This window comes from Astyanax mexicanus, chromosome 22, assembly GCF_023375975.1.
Source record: "Astyanax mexicanus isolate ESR-SI-001 chromosome 22, AstMex3_surface, whole genome shotgun sequence".
In the NCBI taxonomy this organism is placed as follows: Eukaryota; Metazoa; Chordata; class Actinopteri; order Characiformes; family Acestrorhamphidae; genus Astyanax; species Astyanax mexicanus.
The window spans coordinates 18,170,120-18,189,619 of NC_064429.1; the positions used below are offsets into that span (position 1 = coordinate 18,170,120).

Sequence of the window (19,500 nt, forward strand, 5' to 3'; positions counted from 1 at the left end):
TTGGCATCTCTTGCTTAACTGTTTCCCTGTTAAAAAAGTGAGTAATTCATGTCAACACAGAACAGTGTTAGAGAAATGTTACAGCATCAATCTTCACTCATGCCACGTTCAGTCCTGCAGTAGAACATCACTTATTGGTGCTGTCCACTGCGAGCAGTTAATGAGACAACGACAAGACAAATTATTCACAAATGAGCAGTCGTGCATTTTCATGACCTCTTACACAAACTGAAACATGCTGTCACATGCTGTATATCTGCCTAATTGCTTGACAGAAGCTTGGCGTCACAAACAGGACCATGCAATTTACGTCTAGCTGTTATAACAACTGAACAATTCAAGGTCAATGCTAATGAGAGAGTTTGGCATATTCAGTGACAGGCTAGTTATACAGTCTCCATCCAGTTAAAATAAGTTAGAAACTCACATTAAGTCAGGAAAAGTGCCAAGAAGGAAATAACCCCACAGGTTTTATTCATTTTTCTTTTACATTCGTGTCGGAGGCCATAGGGCAACATGAGGGCAGCATACTCATGAAAAAAAATCCATTTCCATTGGCGTAACAGTCCAGCCATCTGTGCAGGAGTTCTTCAGGAGTTATTAATGTCAATACTTGGGCCATGACTTAGACTTTAGAGCCAATAACTGCATAATAATAGTAGGAAGACCCTGGAATCGTTGTGGTGGAGCTTGAGAGCAGCTGGCATGAATGTGGTTCAATATCAGTATAATGTGCCTCTTGTTTCCACAGGATAGTTGTTTAAATGTCATACAAACACTGTGCAACAATACATTCATCAAGATTTTCTCTGAACTAACAAATATAGATGAATATTAACCCTTTACTGTAAAGTTTATTTAAACTGTAACTTTTTCATACAGTTTTCTTTCATGTGTTTCCTGATTAAGTTCTGAATAATTCTTTGTTAACACATTTAAAAAATAAAATAAAACTATTTGTATGTGTCCAATTATTTTTTGTGTCATCCGGGGATAACCATGCCCCTTTAAGAAAGTAAATTTTGACATGAATGACAGTTTTAATTTCAAGGCAAGGAAGACACTCTATATAATAATATTAATTTCACTTATATTAACATTTCTCAGATTATCTCCATATCTAGCTGAGGTAACTGTAAAGTTGTCCATGCTGTTGTGGTACACTATCAAAGGAAATAAAAATAATCTTGCAAAATCATTCAAATTTACCTATATCATTAACCATTTAATTGTATGTAACTCTTACATTTTTTGTACAGTTTTCTTTGATGTGTTGCCTCGTGGTTACGTCGTCTGGTTAATTCCTTTAAGTGATAAAATAACACATTAATAATAAAATAAAATAAAGCTATTTTTATGTGTGCAAGAATTCTCTGTGCACTCTGTTATCCTGGGATAACCTTTGGCATGAGTGACATGTGTTTAATTCTCAAGAGACTGAAGAAATTTTCTACATGTTCAGCCACTGTTAATATTAATTTCATTAAATATATTGATATTTCATATATTATCTCTATATCTAGCTGAGGTAAATGTAAAGCTGTATTTGCTGCTGTGGTAAAATATGAAGCAAATTAAAATAACCTTGCAAAATCAAAATGTATCTATATCATTAACCGCGTAATTGTAAGTTTTTTTTAGGTAAAGTGGCTATGACAGAATGGATGCATGCACAGCAGCAAATAACAAGTGAAAAGTTAAAGAGATTAAGTTGGGAATAGAAGATTTTTGTGTATTCTGTCTTACATATATGAATAGTCAAATGAATTTTGTTTTACATTTTTTGTACAGTGTTTCTTTGATGTGTTGCCTGGTGGTTAAGTTACTCTGTTAATTATTTTTAGTGGTAAAATAACACATAAAAAATTAAATAAATCTATTTTTGTGTCCAAGAATTCTCTGTGCACTTTTTCATCCTGGGATAACCTTTGGCATGAGTGACATGAGTTTTATTCTCAAGGGACTGAAGACACTTTAACATGTTCAGCAACTAAAAATATCAATATCACTTAATATATTCATATTTCTTATGTTGTCTTGCTGAGGTAAATATAAAGCTTTCCACTCTGTTGTGGGAACATATTAAGGGAATTAAAATAATATTGCAAAATGTCTGTATCTTGGAAATTAAACAAGCTTATTATTAACAGTTTAAGATGTTTGCAACTGTAGTTCAACCATATTTTTCTCAAATGCTTATTTTCGCTAAAACGGTCCAATCTGTCTTGCAGCTTGCCAGGACACAGTGAATGCATGCATGCATGCCAGGAAATAAAAAGTGAAAATACAGTATAAAGTGATTAAACTGGAAATATGCTTAATTACTTATGTCTGTGTAGATTTCTGTCTTGTAAATTTGATGAATAGTCAAAAGAATAGATGTTTTTTTATATGATGGCCAAAATGCACCCTATTCTGATAATGACTCTTATGGAGGCGTATCCATGAATAAATAGGTTCTGTCTTGTAATTGGGCATAAGGTCACAGAGCTGATGTAAATTGTGGACATGCATGGCTGGTATAGTATTAATTAATAAGGCTTAAAGAGAAGCCTTTCAGAAGGCTATTTTTAATGGAGCCTTATTATTTGAATGGAGTTGAAGCTTCAGATAAGTAGCAGACCCCATAATGTGTGTGCAGGGCTTGACAGCACTTCCGGAGCCATTGTAAAACCTGTCTGCGTACTGCATGCATACTGTTCTGAACAGCACTGATCTAAAAACAGAACAATGTAGAATAAAGTTTAAGTTTGAGGTAGAAGAAGGAGGGTGGGCTTGTAAAATGCTTCCTTCTGATATGTATGTATTTTAAAAATTGCAATGTGCAATAACAGTGTTTAGATATTCTGTTTTGTGAAACACGATAAATGATAAAGATCATATATTAATTTAAACTCCTTACATGTGTTCCAGCACTTTGCTGCAATCATTTTTTCCCAGTGTTAGAAGTAGTTTGGTGTGAACATTCACTCTACATCCAGTACAGTCTGCAGCATATAAAGCTCCCTCTCTTACTGCTGGTGGGCAATACAGTTTGAGCTAGCCACGACGTCATTACAGCTTTTTCAATGTGTTTATCATGAAAACTGATAAAAATAAGATTTTTTGTCCTATTGTTTTTATTTATTTTCCTCAGTTTTAGCTTTAGCTCATCAGTTTTAGCTTTAACTCTTCAGTTTTAGCTTTAATTCTTCCTTGTTAGCTTTAGTTCTGCAGTTTTAGCTTTAACTATAGTTTTAGCTTTAACTCTTCAGTTTTAGCTTTACCTCTAGTTTTAGCTTTAACTCTTCAGTTTTAGCTTAAGCTCTTCAGTTTCAGCTTTAACTTAGCTTTAACTCTTCAGTTTCAGCTTTAACTTAGCTTTAACTCTTCAGTTTTAGCTTTAACTATAGTTTTAGCTTTAACGCTTCAGTTTTAGCTTAAGCTCTTCAGTTTCAGCTTTAACTTAGCTTTAACTCTTCAGTTTGAGCTTCAAGTCTTCGGTTTTTATTTTAACTCTTCAGTTTTAGCTTTAGTTCTTCAGTTTTAGTGTTAGCTCTTAGTTTTAGCTTAAGTTCTGCTTTTTCTTTACTCGTTGCCAGGTGTTTGTAAAGACCAAACATTTTTTTATGTACTACCTAACTGCATATGTGTTCCTTCATTTTTTTCAGTTTTTAGGTATTTAGTATTAATCTACAATGTAGTAAATAATACAAATAAAGAACAAGTATTACTGGGAATGTCTCCAAACTTTTCACTGGTATTGTAATTTGTATATTTGCACTGTGGCCCCTGAAAAGCAAGAAGTTCTCTAGATGACATTGCTTTTAGCCATTTAGTTATTGTAGTCATTTTAATCAGCTACCACTTTTGCCTACCTTTAAAGTGGAATAAATTAGCGAATATTCTTATTAATACAGTAAGGATTTTAGCTATATCAAAAATATGCTATTGAACAACATCGGTCAACCCAGAACACTGAGAGCATATAAGGACATGCATTGTCACCCTAACAAGCTTATCATCAAGAAAAATGCATTATTATAATAATAACAACAGTGTAAAGAAATGTCTTTAGGCCACAACAAGGACAAACTGTGGGAGACCAACACTTGAGGGGTTGCAGCCACTTTGCTGTTTGAAGATAGAAAGTGCTTTAAAAACAAGCCAGTTCTTAACTTTTACACCCTCATATGTTCACAGAAGCCTGAGGCAGAGTTTCAGCATTCCTGTTTGTTAGAAAGAGTTCATTAGTTTTTCCCCTTTTCTTTAATTTCACAATGAAATAGTCATTACTGTCAGCCGCAGCTTTTTAACACTAGAAGCATTGCTATAATATTACTAAGGCAGGGGTCAGATAAATAATTGACTTTTTTTAAAGGCCACATATTATACAAGTCAGTATTGAATATCTGAAAAGGTACAACAGTTTTAGATGTGTCTAATTCGAGTTATATGCTTGGGAACAGCTTTTTTGTTTTTTTTATAAGAATAATAAAATCTTAGCCTGGAGACATTACTGTTGTTTTGTTATATTATTGAAATAATTGCATAAACAATTACACACTGAGTTATGTACTCACTTATACTGACATTTAATTTACATTTAACTGTATTTAATTTGCTCTTCATTAATCCTGATATCAACAAATGTGGCACAAATGTATAGAACATTTTCCTAATGCAAAACAAATAAGAGAAAACCCTGATATGGGAACTGTGGGAAGAGAATATGAAGAGAACAGGGACCTATCTTATACCTTACGCAAGGTGCACTGTGATGCTCATTGCTATCTTACACCCCGTCAACAGTCTATTTTCACGCTTTGCACCTGCATCACTTAAATAGCAACAGCGCTTGGGAATATATCTACACCTATGGATGTGGTGGTCTGTAAATTAGGCGTGTTAAGGGAAATTTCTGGCGTATAAGCAACGGAAAACAGGGGAACGCCACTGACTAAAAGCATCCTAGACAGACGTCAACCATCAGACGTTTATCACTATCTTGGCAACAAATTCATACACGGACAAATAGCAGGGCACAAATCCAACTTTTACATCAACCATAAACAGAATACTAAATAAAATACTATTGCTGTTCCTGTAAAGGACCTGCTCGCACACCTTCTCAGCATGAACAAGCAGGTCAGTTTCCTCTGCTGAGGTGCGCAGAAATGCTGCACCACTGAAATAGCAATTCCCCAAAGTCAGAGCATACCTGGCTTTTAAAGGGAATGTGAGGCAAGTGACACACTGATTGGTTTATTTCATATTACGCCCAAAACACACCCATAATTACTTAAGAGTATTAGTACATGCCTTTTGCGTGTTTCAGGCCACACAAGGCGTACTTTTCCTGGCATTATGATACCAAAAGACACCCTGATGAAAGCTAACACACACTGACACTCCCTAAATAAAGCTGTACAGTGAATGGTTGATGGCTCACCTACTGACTGTTAAAACAGGGCCCCAGATATTTGTCAGGTTTTTATTTGTCTGTTTATAAAAAGTAGACGCTGTAATTGAAAAGTATTGGGACACCTGCAAAGTCATTGTTTCTTTCAATACAAATCCATGGTCTTCAAAAAGAGTTTATCCTGCTTTTGTTAGTATCTATCTTTACTATGCAGAAAATGCTTTCAATTAGATTGTGGAGCACTACTGTGAGGATTTAATTGCATTCAGAGACAAGAGAGTTAGTACGCTTAGGACATCAAATGATCACCACATTACAACCTTATCCCCAACTCCTACTAAACTAGTGGATGCAGAGGCGTGCAGACATAGACAACTCTGCCCTTTATCAACCAAAATGCCCTTTTGAAACTTCGTTTTTTTTTTATTTATTTTTTTATTATTATTATTAAGACTTTACTGAGGGTGGTTTGAAATGATCTTTTGAAAACCTGAGGCGATTAAAAATGAGTGAAAACAGAATGCCCTGAAATCAGCTCGCACACACCCAACCTCTCTCTTCCTCTGTCACGTGACCCCGCGCGGTCACGCGCAAGGCACACTAGATGCGCTGCAGCAGCAGTTCAGTTCAGTGAGTCTTCAGCACAACACGGAAACAGATTCTTCTCCCCCGTGTCCCACCAGCCAGGTAACATCAAAACACATCAAAAAAATTATTAAAAAAATAAAAAAGTGCCCTTTTTCCCCCTGAGCACTTGCCCCCCAATATGTCTGTGCACGCCACTGAGTGGATGGAGCACCATCATTCCAGAGAACACAGTTCTTTCCACTACTCTACAGCTCAATGCTAGGAACGAGAAAGTGTTTGTCTGGAAATAACTGCTCCGTGAAGCACTACACAAAGAAAGCAACACAATACGGTAAGTCTCGAGACTTACTGCTAAATTATTAACACTGATCTGGTGAGCTTTACATCCTAATTGTTCAGTTTTTGTGCTCAGTAGACCTATCAGTGTTCTCTGCTGGTGAGATTTACATCCTGATTGGTCAGTTTTTGCTCGGCCTATTGGTTTGATTTACATCCTAATTGGTCAGTTTTTGTGCTCAGTAGACCTATCAGAGGTCTATACTAAAATAAATGAACACCTGCATGTATTGCTTAAGTTTTTATTTTTCAATTGATATAGCTAATTTTTATTTATATAATATAATCTACATACTTAATGTTAATGTTGCATCTGTCAGTTTGGTTTACAGATAAATAAAGGGAAATAGCAAGGATACACCATGTGCTATCATTTATTTATTTATTTATTTATTTATTTATTTATTAGCACCATACTATGTAAGCAGCTGAACACTTGTAAGAACGTATGATTGCTGTAGTTGCTGTTGAGGAGATCTGCAGTCTGGGATATCTGCAATGGTTCTGTGTAAAAAGATACCAGCTATATAGGATGTAAATGTCAAGTTTAGGTTGTCAGTCCAGCAAGAAACAATACATGCTGTGGTCGGAAACTTTATTATACTTATATAATTAACAGGCTGCGTGATGTGGTTACATGTGCCAAACCAGACTATATTAAAACATTAGGATGACATAAGTGGTGCTGGTAATGCTATAAAACATCATCAGGAAAATTATCTCAATTTGTATTCATTATTCCTTTTAGCCCTGCATTTCACAGTTTGTCCCATTTTGATGAATATGCAAATCATTTCCGCTATGGGTGATGGTTAAGTACCACTCATGCTGTCACAAAGCTGCTACTCTCCAGTACAATAAAACTTATGGAAATTACATATTCACGTCACATATGAATAGATGAGTTACCAGCTAGGACCTTGAAATGCTGAATAAAGTTTAGTCATGCTATTGTAAATTGAATGAGGGTTTTAATTAGAGGACGTCGAAGAAGAATGAGTGCAGACTATTGCTGTTATAATATAATTCAGACTTTATCAGTCATATTTAGAACTGACGCAACTTGATATCAGCCATAAATGAGCTTTTAACAAATGTTAAATTCTGTTTGGGATCTGATGGCAGTCATGTTCGAGTATAGAGGCGTCTCATCTTGTAACTAGGGTAGAGGCAGCCCAACAGGGTACCAGCACCTTCTATTAATTGCACTATTAATTTTCCCAAATAATTTAGTTTGTGCATTAGCCTGGACTGTGTTGGATTTTGTCTGCCTTAGCTATATTAAATAGTATAATACATTGGGGATCTGTATTAAAGTAGTTTATCCCTTTTGTTTCTGATCAGAACAGTTTTTTTTTCCTTTTTTTGTAACAAACTAGTCCTTGGAACTGTGGAGTTGAGACCTTGGTGTGATCTGTAGGCAAATGTGCCATAGGATGACCCAACCAAAACTCATATTGTATCGAGGGTAGAGGTGGTCCAATAGAGTACCAGCAACTTCTTTTAATTGTACAGTTTTCCAAAATAAACTTATTCTCTTCAAAAAAATCACTCTAATATTGGAATCATATATGAACATAACACACAAAGTTTGATTTAATTACTACCATTACTACATTTTTGGCCAGTTATTTATATATTATGCTTAATAACGCCTGTCTACTACTTTGTCAAGAGACAAATCTCTTGAAGCTTTCAAGCTAAACTAAATGGATCACCAGGATATCATACACAATACTCTTGTTGGAATTGAACGAAAGCTTCTGGTTCCATTTGGCATCCTGCAGCACATTCACCCACAGATGTTGCAGCCGGTTCTGTAAATCCTGACACTCGTAAATTGCCAAAGCTGGCATCCCAGCTGGTCCCATAAATATTTAAATCCCAATAAATCTACAGATCGAACAGACCAAGTAAAAATTGCAATCTGTTGGAGACGTTCCCAGGAAACACTTTGCTTTATGTGGGTGAGCATTAACCTGCTGAAAAATTGCACCTAGTCCTGCAACAAAAACAAGACATGTGGCCACTGGGTATGGGTACCGGGTACAAATAGCTATTTTATTAAACGTGAGGAGACGAAACTCAGAGATGTGTATCCGGACAGGATTAAAATTACCGGAGGACCACAGAGTTCAGCGTAAAAACGTAGGCAATTCAGCCTTCAGGATGTCTGAGAAAATTTATTTTTCAAAATTAGTTTCATAAGCTATATCAGTGTACCATCACTCAAAGAATTATTTAAGGGGCGCCGAGTGGTCCAGCGGTCTAATGCGCTGCCACTATGAGCGGGAGGTCGCAGGTTCGAACCCCCGCTCATGCAGCTTTGCCATCAGCTGCCGGCGCTTAGGGGGAGCAAAATTGGCTCTGCTCCCCCTGGGGTGGGTAGATGGCGCTCTCTCCCCATCACACTCAAGGTGGCGCTGGGCGGCACGAGGCGTCTGTGAGCGGATGAATCGGAACCTAGCCGCTGTGCTTTCCTCCGAGAGCGCTGGCCGCTCAGGCAATGATTAATCCGCAGCAGCTTGAAAAAAGCTTTGCACGTGTTGGAGGAGGCGTGTGCTCGTCCGCATCCTCCAAGGGTCGAGGGCGTCACCGGTGATGGGGACGCAAAAAGGGGTGGGACAATTGGATATCCAAATTGGGAGAAAAAGGGGGAAAAATCAGAAATAAAATTATAAAAAGAAAATAATAATAATAATAATTTAAAGCTCCTTTATTTTAAGTTCCGCAGCGTTGGAAACAGCATAATAGGATCTTGGATTTTAAGTCTCTTTTTTAGTGTTCTTCTTTCCCACAGTGTCCACTGGCAATGAAAGAGAGACTTGCGATGCACTTTGGCCCACATTCAGCTTATGTAGTGACCTTTGATGTTCACTAAGAATCAGTAGTGGACTGTTGCACTTTAGATTGTAGAGCCTTAAAATCACTCTAGGAATGTGGGACCTATTTTGGTCATAGCCCGTGCCGTTGCATTATGGCCAAGAGCCTCAATTACTAGAAAATGCAGAAAAAAATGCAAGAATCTGTAGAGGGCAATGCAAGGTCTAGAAGAAGAGAAATTCATACCATTATGATTATACACACCTCTAAACACGCATGAGTGTGTACAGATACAAGTTAAACATCATACGTAAACATATTGGATCAGTAATGATAATTAGGGGTGTGCTGAGCCAATACTCAGGCCCAATCCCATTTCTCTTTTGTACCCCAGGGGAACAATCCTTTGAGCCTCCGATACAGATATAGCTATAGCAGTGGAGCCCTAAAGTTTAGCAACCTAGCTGCTGCTGGTTTACATCTGTTTATCATTTGTCCTCAGAAAGGGGGCAGGTTGTGAAGCAATTATTTTTGTCCAATCCTTAATTTCTTTGTGATGGGGAGCTGAAATTAGCTTTATTTTATTTTTTTTTGTGATGGGGAGCTAAAATTAGCTTTATTTTAATTTCATTATTATTTTTTTTTTGGTGGTCGTTTCAGCTAGTTACTGAAACAAACTACTGACGAAAATGACCATAAAACATTGGAACTAAGCATTTAACTATGGTGATTAAACTTAATTTTAAACAAGAAAAAATGAAAAAGTTTGTGTTTCTTTAGTTGCTGGTACCAGTGATTCTCATAGCCCTCTGTTTGGAGTGTGCTTCTGAACAGTCTCTGTTTGATTGGCCATGTAGCCCTAAATTTTTTCTCAGTTTGGCAAAAAAGGCCATTCAAGAGCACAATACATAGGGAAATACTAAAAGAAAAAGAAGTAAATATTAATTAATGAATAATATATAAACAATACATAGCAATTTACATGAATTAAAATAAAAACATTAAATACTTATAGATTTTCCTCTCAGCAAATTCTCAGCAAAAAAAACTTGCCTAGAATAGAAGAGATTGATAACATGGTCACATTCAAAGTAATATTGTCTGTTAATATTTACATCTAAATTAAAGACATTTACGTAGAGTTTTCTGTAAATAAAAACATCTGGTCCATGTGAATGTGAATCCTAGAATTTGCTTTGTAATTTTAAATCGGTACATCAGCCAGCTATCAAAATGTTCTGCACAATCTGTTTAGTGTTCTAAATGTTAAGCCTACAAGATGCATTAAAACATGCATTGGATCTGGAGCCTCACCAATAAGAAACACAAATAAAGGGCATGGCAAAAAATAATTGCGATTAATCAATTAATTGAAAATAATAATCGCTAACATAGTCATTAATTTCAGGCAGTACTGACAAAGAGATCTTTAAATACAGGGATATACTGAAAACTGTAAATGCTCAGGGGCCGTTTAGCCACTATGGAGCTTTGAACATTTTTTTTATGTTTGATGCGCTGACCATTACGAATAAACTATGAAGACAGCAAATTCCACAAGCTAATGAAAATACAGTTCCTCTGATACTCCAGAGAAGCAGCCTGCAGCTCAAAGTGACACGGCCATCACACTTGGCACAGAAAGCTCTTGACTTTGCTGTAATGAGAATGCCAATGTCAGTCCTCCCTTTCCACAGCTTTACTCTCAAGTAGTGGCACTTTGACTGACAGGCTGGAGTTAGTGGGCACTCCACACACCTCCGCATCACGATCAGAGCTTTCCAGAATGTTAAAAAAGCACATACCATGGACATGCTCAATCCCACAAGGCTAAAGTAGGCTTCTTATTCCCTATACGTGTTTCCATTCACCGTTAAATAATTCCCAAGACATGTGACCCAGGAACAATCAGCCATATATAACATTTAAACCACCTGCTTAGTATTGTGTAGGTCTCTTATTTGACAGGGACACAGCTCTCAATTGGCGAGGTAAAGACTTTACAAAACAGACCCCTGAAGGTGGCCTGCGGTTTCTGAATCTTGGGCACTCATTAGCCAGTCGCTACTTTATTGGTTGATTTAGGTAAATGAAAGGGTTCATTTGTGCTGAAAGGGAACATCAGCCATAGAGCTGACAACATTGATAAGAACAAGTATAACAAAAAATAAGGTTCTTTATTTTGCTACTGTATTTTTCGTATTATAAGGCGCACTTAAAATCCTTTTATTTTCCCAATAATCGTCAGTGCGCCTTATAATCCGGTGCTCCTTATGTATGAATTTATGAATTCTACCAGTCAGGTATTAAGAAGCAGTAAAGCCACTCTGCTGAAGTACAGCGTTATAAGGGTGATCTTTTTAGTAAAGTTTCTTCAGCACTAAGACTGGGTGCAGCAGTATTAGCATTAGCCGCTAACCGTAGCACTAGGTCTTTCACCGTTCAGAGACGAGTACATCGGAATGTAGTCTGTGGGTTTGCCATGTTAAATTAAGCTACGTGGGACAAAGCGCTAGCTGATAGCTCTCAGGGTTCCTCAGTCTAGCGCTATCGGTGTTGTGTTAGCGGATAATGCTATTGTTGCTACACCCAGCCTTAGTGATGGATATACTTCGCTGAAAACTCACCCTTAGACAAAATATTGGAAATCAAAGATTACTGTAAATAAATGGAAGTGCTTTACAGTTTTCAGGAGAAAATTTGTATAGATTAACATTCAGTGCTCGTTTGACTATTAAAAAAACTTTTTTTCAAGAATTACAGTTTTGTTTACTTAGGCACTTCCCCCAGCTTCCCCATTAGAAGGGAAACATGGTGACACTTGCTCACTTCAATGTATCCATCCTTACTAGTGTTGCTTAATGCGTCTTATAATCTGGTGCACCTTATGTACAAAAATAAACCAGAAAGAAGACGTTCATTGAAAATGCGCCTTATAATCCGGTACGGCATCTCGTATTTTATATTTTAACTTTTGTAACGGCAAAGAACTCAAGTCACCCGAGTTTTAGACTGGCCCACAGCTGTTTGTAATCTAGTCTGTGTGTGTATATGTGTGTACATGACTGTTTGTTTACCATTGCGCTTTGCAAAGTATTGCCAACCTCTCTGTTGCACACTCAGCATTATATCCCGTGTTTAGTCTCCTTGGTTGGCTTTTTGGTTTACATCTCAGCCTGGACTGTGTTTACTTTGTCTGCCCTAGCTCTGTTAATTAGTTTAACACCTGGTTATCATTCTACACCTGTGCTTGTGCTGGTTAAAGTGTGTTTATCCCTTTTTGTTTTTTAACTTTTTGACTTTTGAAACTAGTCCCTGAAATTGTGATGCCCAAAGTCCTTCTGTCTAAGAGTTATTGCTGTTGCCTGGATTATTAAGGTATACCTACACAATTATAAGAGAAACTTTTTATAGTTATTACATTGTTATATAAAAAATTATATAAACGTTTGTGCATTCAATCTTGTTTTGCAGGGAAAAAGTATTACATATTTGCCACAATTTCTCATTTATTGACATTAAAAAATTAGAATACCTGCTATGAAGCTGTTTGTGTATTAACCCACATAACTAAAATCTAATTTATTTAATTAAAATGGAACAGTACAATGAAACAAACCTAACAGAAGGGTTCATGTGAGATCTCTAAGGATCCTCAACCTTGGATGACTCACAGGAGCACCAAAAGGCCAGCCTGTTTCATTTGCCAAGTCCTCCAAATTGTATGAGAAGATCTGTGGCATGAGCAGACATGTGAGCTTGACCCTGAAACGTAAGGCATGACTCCAAAACACTGAAAGAAACTCACAGTGGCGGGACTGTTTTGCCAACGGGGAGGAGATGGAGCTACAGAATGATTGCCCATGGGTGGTCCTTGAGAAATGTAAGTGATAAGGGTCATACCGGCTTTCTTGGGGGTTCTCGTGAAGGTTCCTTTCACTGTTCTGCAGTGGGAGTTGTCCCCTCCACACACGCCACACTTATCTTCCACCTTGTTGGAGCCAATCTCTCGGTCACAGCCCACTTTCTAAAAAAGAGAGAAAGAGAGAGCGAGGAGGGAGGGAAAGAAGGAGAAAGAGAGCGAGAGGGAGAAAGGGCAGGCATAAATGAGACATCGGCCAAGACACTTGTCTTGAAGCTACTCGTCACTTTTGTCTCAGGCAGCTATATTATTAATCCCAGTAGACGCTGCTGTCGAGACACTGCAGCTCTGTAGTTAGTTGTGATTATTCTGCTGTTTCAAGGAAAAAAAAAGACAAAATGTTCTAGTTAAAAACCTTAAAAACACATAAAAATGATGTAGTCTGCTGTAATTTTGAGGGGGGCATGTATTCTGGGCCTTTCAGAGAGCTTTTTGCAAGCTTTTGTGCATTTTCCGAACTTTTACAGAGCATTAGCACTTCCACAAATCGCTATTTCGTAGTTTTATCCCACAAAAACATGATTATTTCATTCGCTGTCTACGAAAAATGAGAAAAAAAACGACAAGGTTGCGGGAAAAAAGTGTGTGTGCTTCCATCAACCAGTACAGAAACAGTCCATTATTCAAATAACGCTATCAGTTTCTGTACAGCGCTCATTTTTCCCCCGTATCCATTTCCGCTGCGGCGAGTGAGCGCGGTAATATTAATATATTGATATCAATACCACCGTCTTCCTTTCAGGCTGTATCGCGGAGGCCTTTTTTTATTTCTCTTCGTGACAGGCTGTTTCAGATGCTGTCAGCTTTTTAGGCAGGTGCTGTCAGGGGACTTTTGGCTGTTGCTGTGAAGCTGCACCGCTGTAGGGTTTGGGAGGATAGTGGCTGTCAGCAGCTTACCACACACTCTCCCCGCACGCAGATGCTGTAGGGATCCTTGTAGGAGCAGCGCGTTCCGTCGTGCACCAGCTGCTTCATGTACGCCACGTCACCCGTCTCCTTGGACTGGCAGTAGAGATGACATCTCTTCTTGTCTGAAAGACAAGAGGAGGAGGAGTTGCTTGAAGTTTGACAAAAAAAAAAACATAAATTTAACATCAAATGAACTCAGATTAACCCCTTGGGCCCTATTTTAGTGAACAATAGACGAGCTGTCAACCGCACAACATGCAGCTTGATTTACGGCGTGTCAGTGTGTCTTTGCTATCGTAACAGCAGGAAAAGTACACCTAGGGCGCGCAAAATGCATGAACTAATTTTCTTAATCAATCATAGTTGTGTTTTGGGTGTAACGTGAAATAAACCAATCACTTTAAGAGCCGGGTGCACTCTGAATTTGGTGGATTGGTATTTTTAACAGTGCAGTGCTCATCTGTGTTTTCTGTTCCCAAGATAGCAATATGCCAGAAATGCACCTGAACACACCTCACCTCCAGACTACCACACCCATCAGTGTAGATTTATTCACAAGCGCCTTTGCTATTTAAATGACGCAGGCACAAGGCATAAAAACAGACAGTTGGTGAGGTGTAAGATAGCAACATGCGTTGTAGATTGGTGTAAAAGTGTCAAATTTGAAATCAGTGGTTTTGCACCCACTGAGACTCTTAACCAACACCACATTAACCAGTCATAATTACACTATTTCATACGGCTCCATCGTTGGAAGCGTGCCAGTTCTGTCATCGGTAATGACACAGCCATCTGTGGATGGTAGTCCCAAGCTCTATTTGAATGGAAGCCCATTCTAGCCTTTACCATATCAGTGCTAGTAGCATGTTGTGATGGGGGAGATCTACAGTTATAAAAATGAAAAAGAGGTGGTACAGACAGTATGTATTTGAAGCACTTTTGGTCACACAAAGCATGTTTGTAATAGAGATGGGATAAAACAGTAAAGAACCTTTAGACCAAGTAATGGTTCTTTAGAGTCATAGAATGTAACAAACATAGATGTTACAACCTATGTAACAGATGTATCTACAAATGGCTCAGAATGTTCTTAGCTTAACAGGCAAGTTTAAGTTAGTATTGTATAAATTATTAAGGAACTTAAGTGTAGGATTACAATATAATTAACATTATTACCATTTTAGGAAACCAATTCATGATTTCCATTCTGAAACCAAATGTGGTGCTTCTATGGAATTGCGTAAGGATTCTGTTCTATCACCTTTATTTTTTTAAATATATCTACTGGATCAGAACTGAACATTAATAAAGAGGTTAAAAGCTAATTGCAAATGTTTCATCTATAAGGTTGAAGCATGTAAACACCCAAAAATAGGATATTGAGATACAGTTTTAAATTTTGATGACAGCAGTGACTAAAGTTTGCTTATTTCAGTTTAAGATGTGACCGTCGTCAGCTTGGAGCTCCTAAGTTTTGACATCTAGAAAGCAAGACATCTAATTAGGTTTATACTTCTAGTAAAGTTCAAGTAAACAATAAGTTGTTAACTAGAATTATTTATTTATATCAAACATAACTGTCACTTAAAATCAACACTGTGCTTATCTGCTTTCTGTCAGTGTATGGCTCTACTTGTATGTTATTATCTTTACACTGGAGCCCTGAGGTAATTCTCTTTCTTAGTTTTTCTCGGCCATGTTTCGTGTTATTTTGCTTCGTCCTCTGAGAAAATTACTGTCTGAACTGCCTGCTGTCTCAGACCGAACGCAGCCGTGTTCTGATCATTTAGTCCCCGTGATTCACATCTTCATGATTTTCCAGACAGATGTCGCCTCACGTTGACAGAAAAGGTTTTTGGCTGCACAAAAGCATCTGAGAGTCCCTTGTACATATTAAATACTTTCCGATTTACAGAAAGAAAACATTCCAAAAGAAGAACAAGTGTCAGTGTGTCTATGACCATTTAGATGTAACTTTATAAACTGTAAATGTTGTCCTGTGGTTATTTTATTGCTGTCTGAATTCTTTTTACTGGGGAGTACATTTGTAAGTAATATAATACAGGAAATCGACAAATCCTGCACCTAACAGCTGGGGTTATGCATAGGGCTCAGCCAGGATCTACTACTCACTCAACTAACAATAGCAAAACCACCACAATCTGATACTGGCTCGACAAGAATCCAGAAGCACAGCCTAACACTATGTTCATGGTCCATTGCCTCAACTGCCAAGTAACAGACCTACCAAAAAAATAACCTATGAACAAACAGGATCCCTCCTTAATCTAAGCTCACTTCCTTTAACTATGGCAACAACACACTTACCTAAGCACAATCACACACAATAAATCACATTATAAGTTGCGTGAGCAGAACACAGCAACCACTACCATCCGATACTGGCTCGACAAGAATCCAGAAGCATAGCGAACTATGTTCATGGTCCGTGCCTCAACTGCCAAGTACTCAGACGTCTACAAAAACTCATGAAACAAATTATTACAAGAGCAGGACCACACCAATCCCCTTCATCCAAACATGTTATTATAGACGTCCCTTAGGTAAGCATATCAAATTTAAACAGGGCTTACAGTAAAACGGTTACTTATGCATGTATTATTAATAGCAGCTACAGTATGGATACAAGGATACATAAAATTAACGATTCACTTCATTCCATCGGTATGGTATGCATGTTTCTCAATCCAACAGGTCTAGCAACCATGATTACTAACCAAAATAACTGCTAATAATAATCAGCTCAAATAATTATGATCAAGTGTTTCATTTTTTAAGTTTCCAACTAATACCCACTAGTTGCCTTTATTACAGATGATACAGTTTAGCCCCAACTTTCTCTTATAAGTTAGAGGTTTTATTTAGTAATGTACATGGCATCTCTACTATTAAGTTCAGAAGCTAGATTTACTGTATATTTTTGCTTTTTTTTTTTTAATAAGGCACACTTAAATGTCTTTTATTTTGCCAAAAATCATCAGTGCGCCTTTCAATCCAGTGTGCATTATGTATATACTTTACCAGTCTAGTTATAAGGAGCAGTAAAGCTGTAAAGCTTTCCAGTTCCAGTTTAGCTCTCCAGCACCAAGACTCGAATAGCATTAGTATTAGCCGATAAGTGCGTTAAGCGCTAGCTCATTAGCCATTCAGAGGTGAGTATTATCTGCCTGTAGTCTGCTGCTAACCCCAGCTAGCACTGCTGGAGTAGCATTAGCTGCTTACCGTGCAAGCTCTTTCGTTGTTTAGAGGTGAGTATTCTGGACTGTAGTCTTCGTGTTTACCATGTTAAACCGCTAGCTAATATCACCCTGACTTACCAAAGCACTCAGGGTTCCTCAGTGTAGCACTGTTAGACGGCTAGCAATTAGTCGGCTAGCGGTTAGCCGCTAATTCTAATGCTACAGCCTTAGTGCTGGAGAAATTTGGGAATCTAAGCTTACTGTAAATAAACGTAAGCACTTTATTCACCCAAATAAATGATTTATAGGAGAGAAATCTGTGTATATTAACATCCAGAGCTTGTTTGTTAATGTTTTCTCTTTAACCTGCTTAATCTAAATAGAAAAATCATATTTTTAATAGTAGTTTTAGTGTTTTAGCCACACGACCACATTACACTTTGTCCTTCCTCTAAAAATACAAGTACAAGAATTTCATGATTAATCGCATAATACTGTCGTGAATCTTTTTTTAATCAATTGAAACCACTACTTAATACTATATGCTTGCTGGACTAAAAAGTGCCTTCCGTTCATAGGATTAATGTGTCCATGTTTGCACCATGTGCATCATTTGCACTAAGGGCATAATAATGCATTTGGTATTACTTTATTTTGATGGTCCATCATAGATGTTTAATTAACATTCAACTGTATGTCTATTTAATGCAACTGAACTGTAAGGTGAAAGTAAATTCTTTACAATTACATTCAACTTAGAGTTAAGTTGCAATTACTAGACATTCAGATGACTGTTAGTTGAATGTTAGTTGGAGCATATATAATAGACCATCCAAATAAATAGTTATGCATGTATTTTTCCAACAAAAGTACAACAGTATAAAAAGTTTCAGCATCAGATCAGAACAGATAACAGTTCATATCGGAGGTCGGTTTCCTGATAGCTGAAAGAAAGGTGAACGTATTGATCTGTGAGCTGGTGTATGGTGTTTCAGCAGGTTTATATTACTGCTTTATGTTTGCATAAGGTCAGTATTGACAATAAAAGCATGTGAATCACAACACTTACCAGTAGAGTACGATACAGAGAGTGAAATGTTTGCGGGTATATTTTATTTTTTGTTATGTGATTCCTTTAGATTCAGATGAGTTCATCTTTTTTTCAAAATCTTTAGCTGCATTTTTTTTTATTCAATCTTCTCACTGTAAAACACTAGTAGCACACAAAACTAGTGTAGTATTGTGTAGGCCCAATTAGAGTATAAACGCTTGGACCCCGTGCATCACCACTTGTGACTATATTTCGTTGCTGTCCAATTAAAAACACTTATCTTCATTTTTGTATATTTTTAGTTTACTACATAATTTGAACAGACAAACTGTCCCTTACACTGTGTCAAAATTTATTGATGAACGGACCAATAGAAAATCTTTAAAATGACCTGAAATAAACTATTTTTTACATTGACTTCCATTGAAAGTTTACAAGGTTTTTTTCTCTCTCCTGTAAAGTTGCTGTTTTGGAGATAAGTGTTTTTCATTGGACAGCGACAAATCTCTTACTCTACCTGCAAGTATGGAACCAATTAAATGTTTACACTATATATTTTAAAATCATGATATTTGCTATGTAATATGATATCTAATGAAACTGGCTCTCATTAAATTTTCATTGATCACCATTTTTATCAAATAATGTTTCTATTTTTTTTATATTTGTAATTTTCCATATTATTTATTATTATTAATATCTCTAGAGGTCTGCTTTGTAAAAACTGCATTCCAATAAATGGTGATAATAAGCACAATAATGTAAAATAATCATGTATAAAAGCTGTGTACAGTCGTGTACAAATATAAAAATGCTGTTAGGTAAAGCATCATGGCCTTTTCACAATCTGAGCAACAAGCTCCTTTATCCCCACTGACCAGTGCTCACAATCCTGCTGGGTAAATAGCACTGGACAAAAGGGCCACCTGCATTAAGGCAGTGCTGGGCTAGAGAGGCACAGGCTGAGGGTAAGAGGACATTTTTTTTGTATGTTCACCCAGGAGCAATCCGTCAGTATTACGTGGGAGGCGCCGTTCAAGACCCGGCTTCTAGAACCTCGGCATGTGTTACATTCAGCTAAAAGAGATGTGAAGGGAAGCAAACAAAAGCCAGCAGATTAAAGGAACGATGAAACAGAGGGGAGGAAGGGAGTGGGGGATGATATTATTAAGAACTGCACGGAGCCTGAGCTCCACTTGACCACGCTGCTTTCAGGAGCACGTTCCTTCACCTTGTAGCAGCTAGCCATTTCTCTACCCTGCTAGAGTGT

The 19,500-nt window shown here is 37.4% G+C and overlaps 1 protein-coding gene across 1 annotated transcript in view; it reads right to left on the reverse strand.

Moving 5' to 3' along the window:
* adamts3 (ADAM metallopeptidase with thrombospondin type 1 motif, 3) overlaps positions 1–19,500 on the reverse strand; it is a 232,580-nt gene that overhangs the window by 77,320 nt on the left and 135,760 nt on the right. Inside the window, exons 14-15 of the mRNA XM_022664827.2 lie at positions 13,968–14,101; positions 13,052–13,175 (exon numbers count right to left, since the gene is read on the reverse strand). Coding sequence (XP_022520548.2) covers positions 13,052–13,175; positions 13,968–14,101 — 258 coding nt within the window. The remainder of the gene's footprint in view (positions 1–13,051; positions 13,176–13,967; positions 14,102–19,500) is intronic.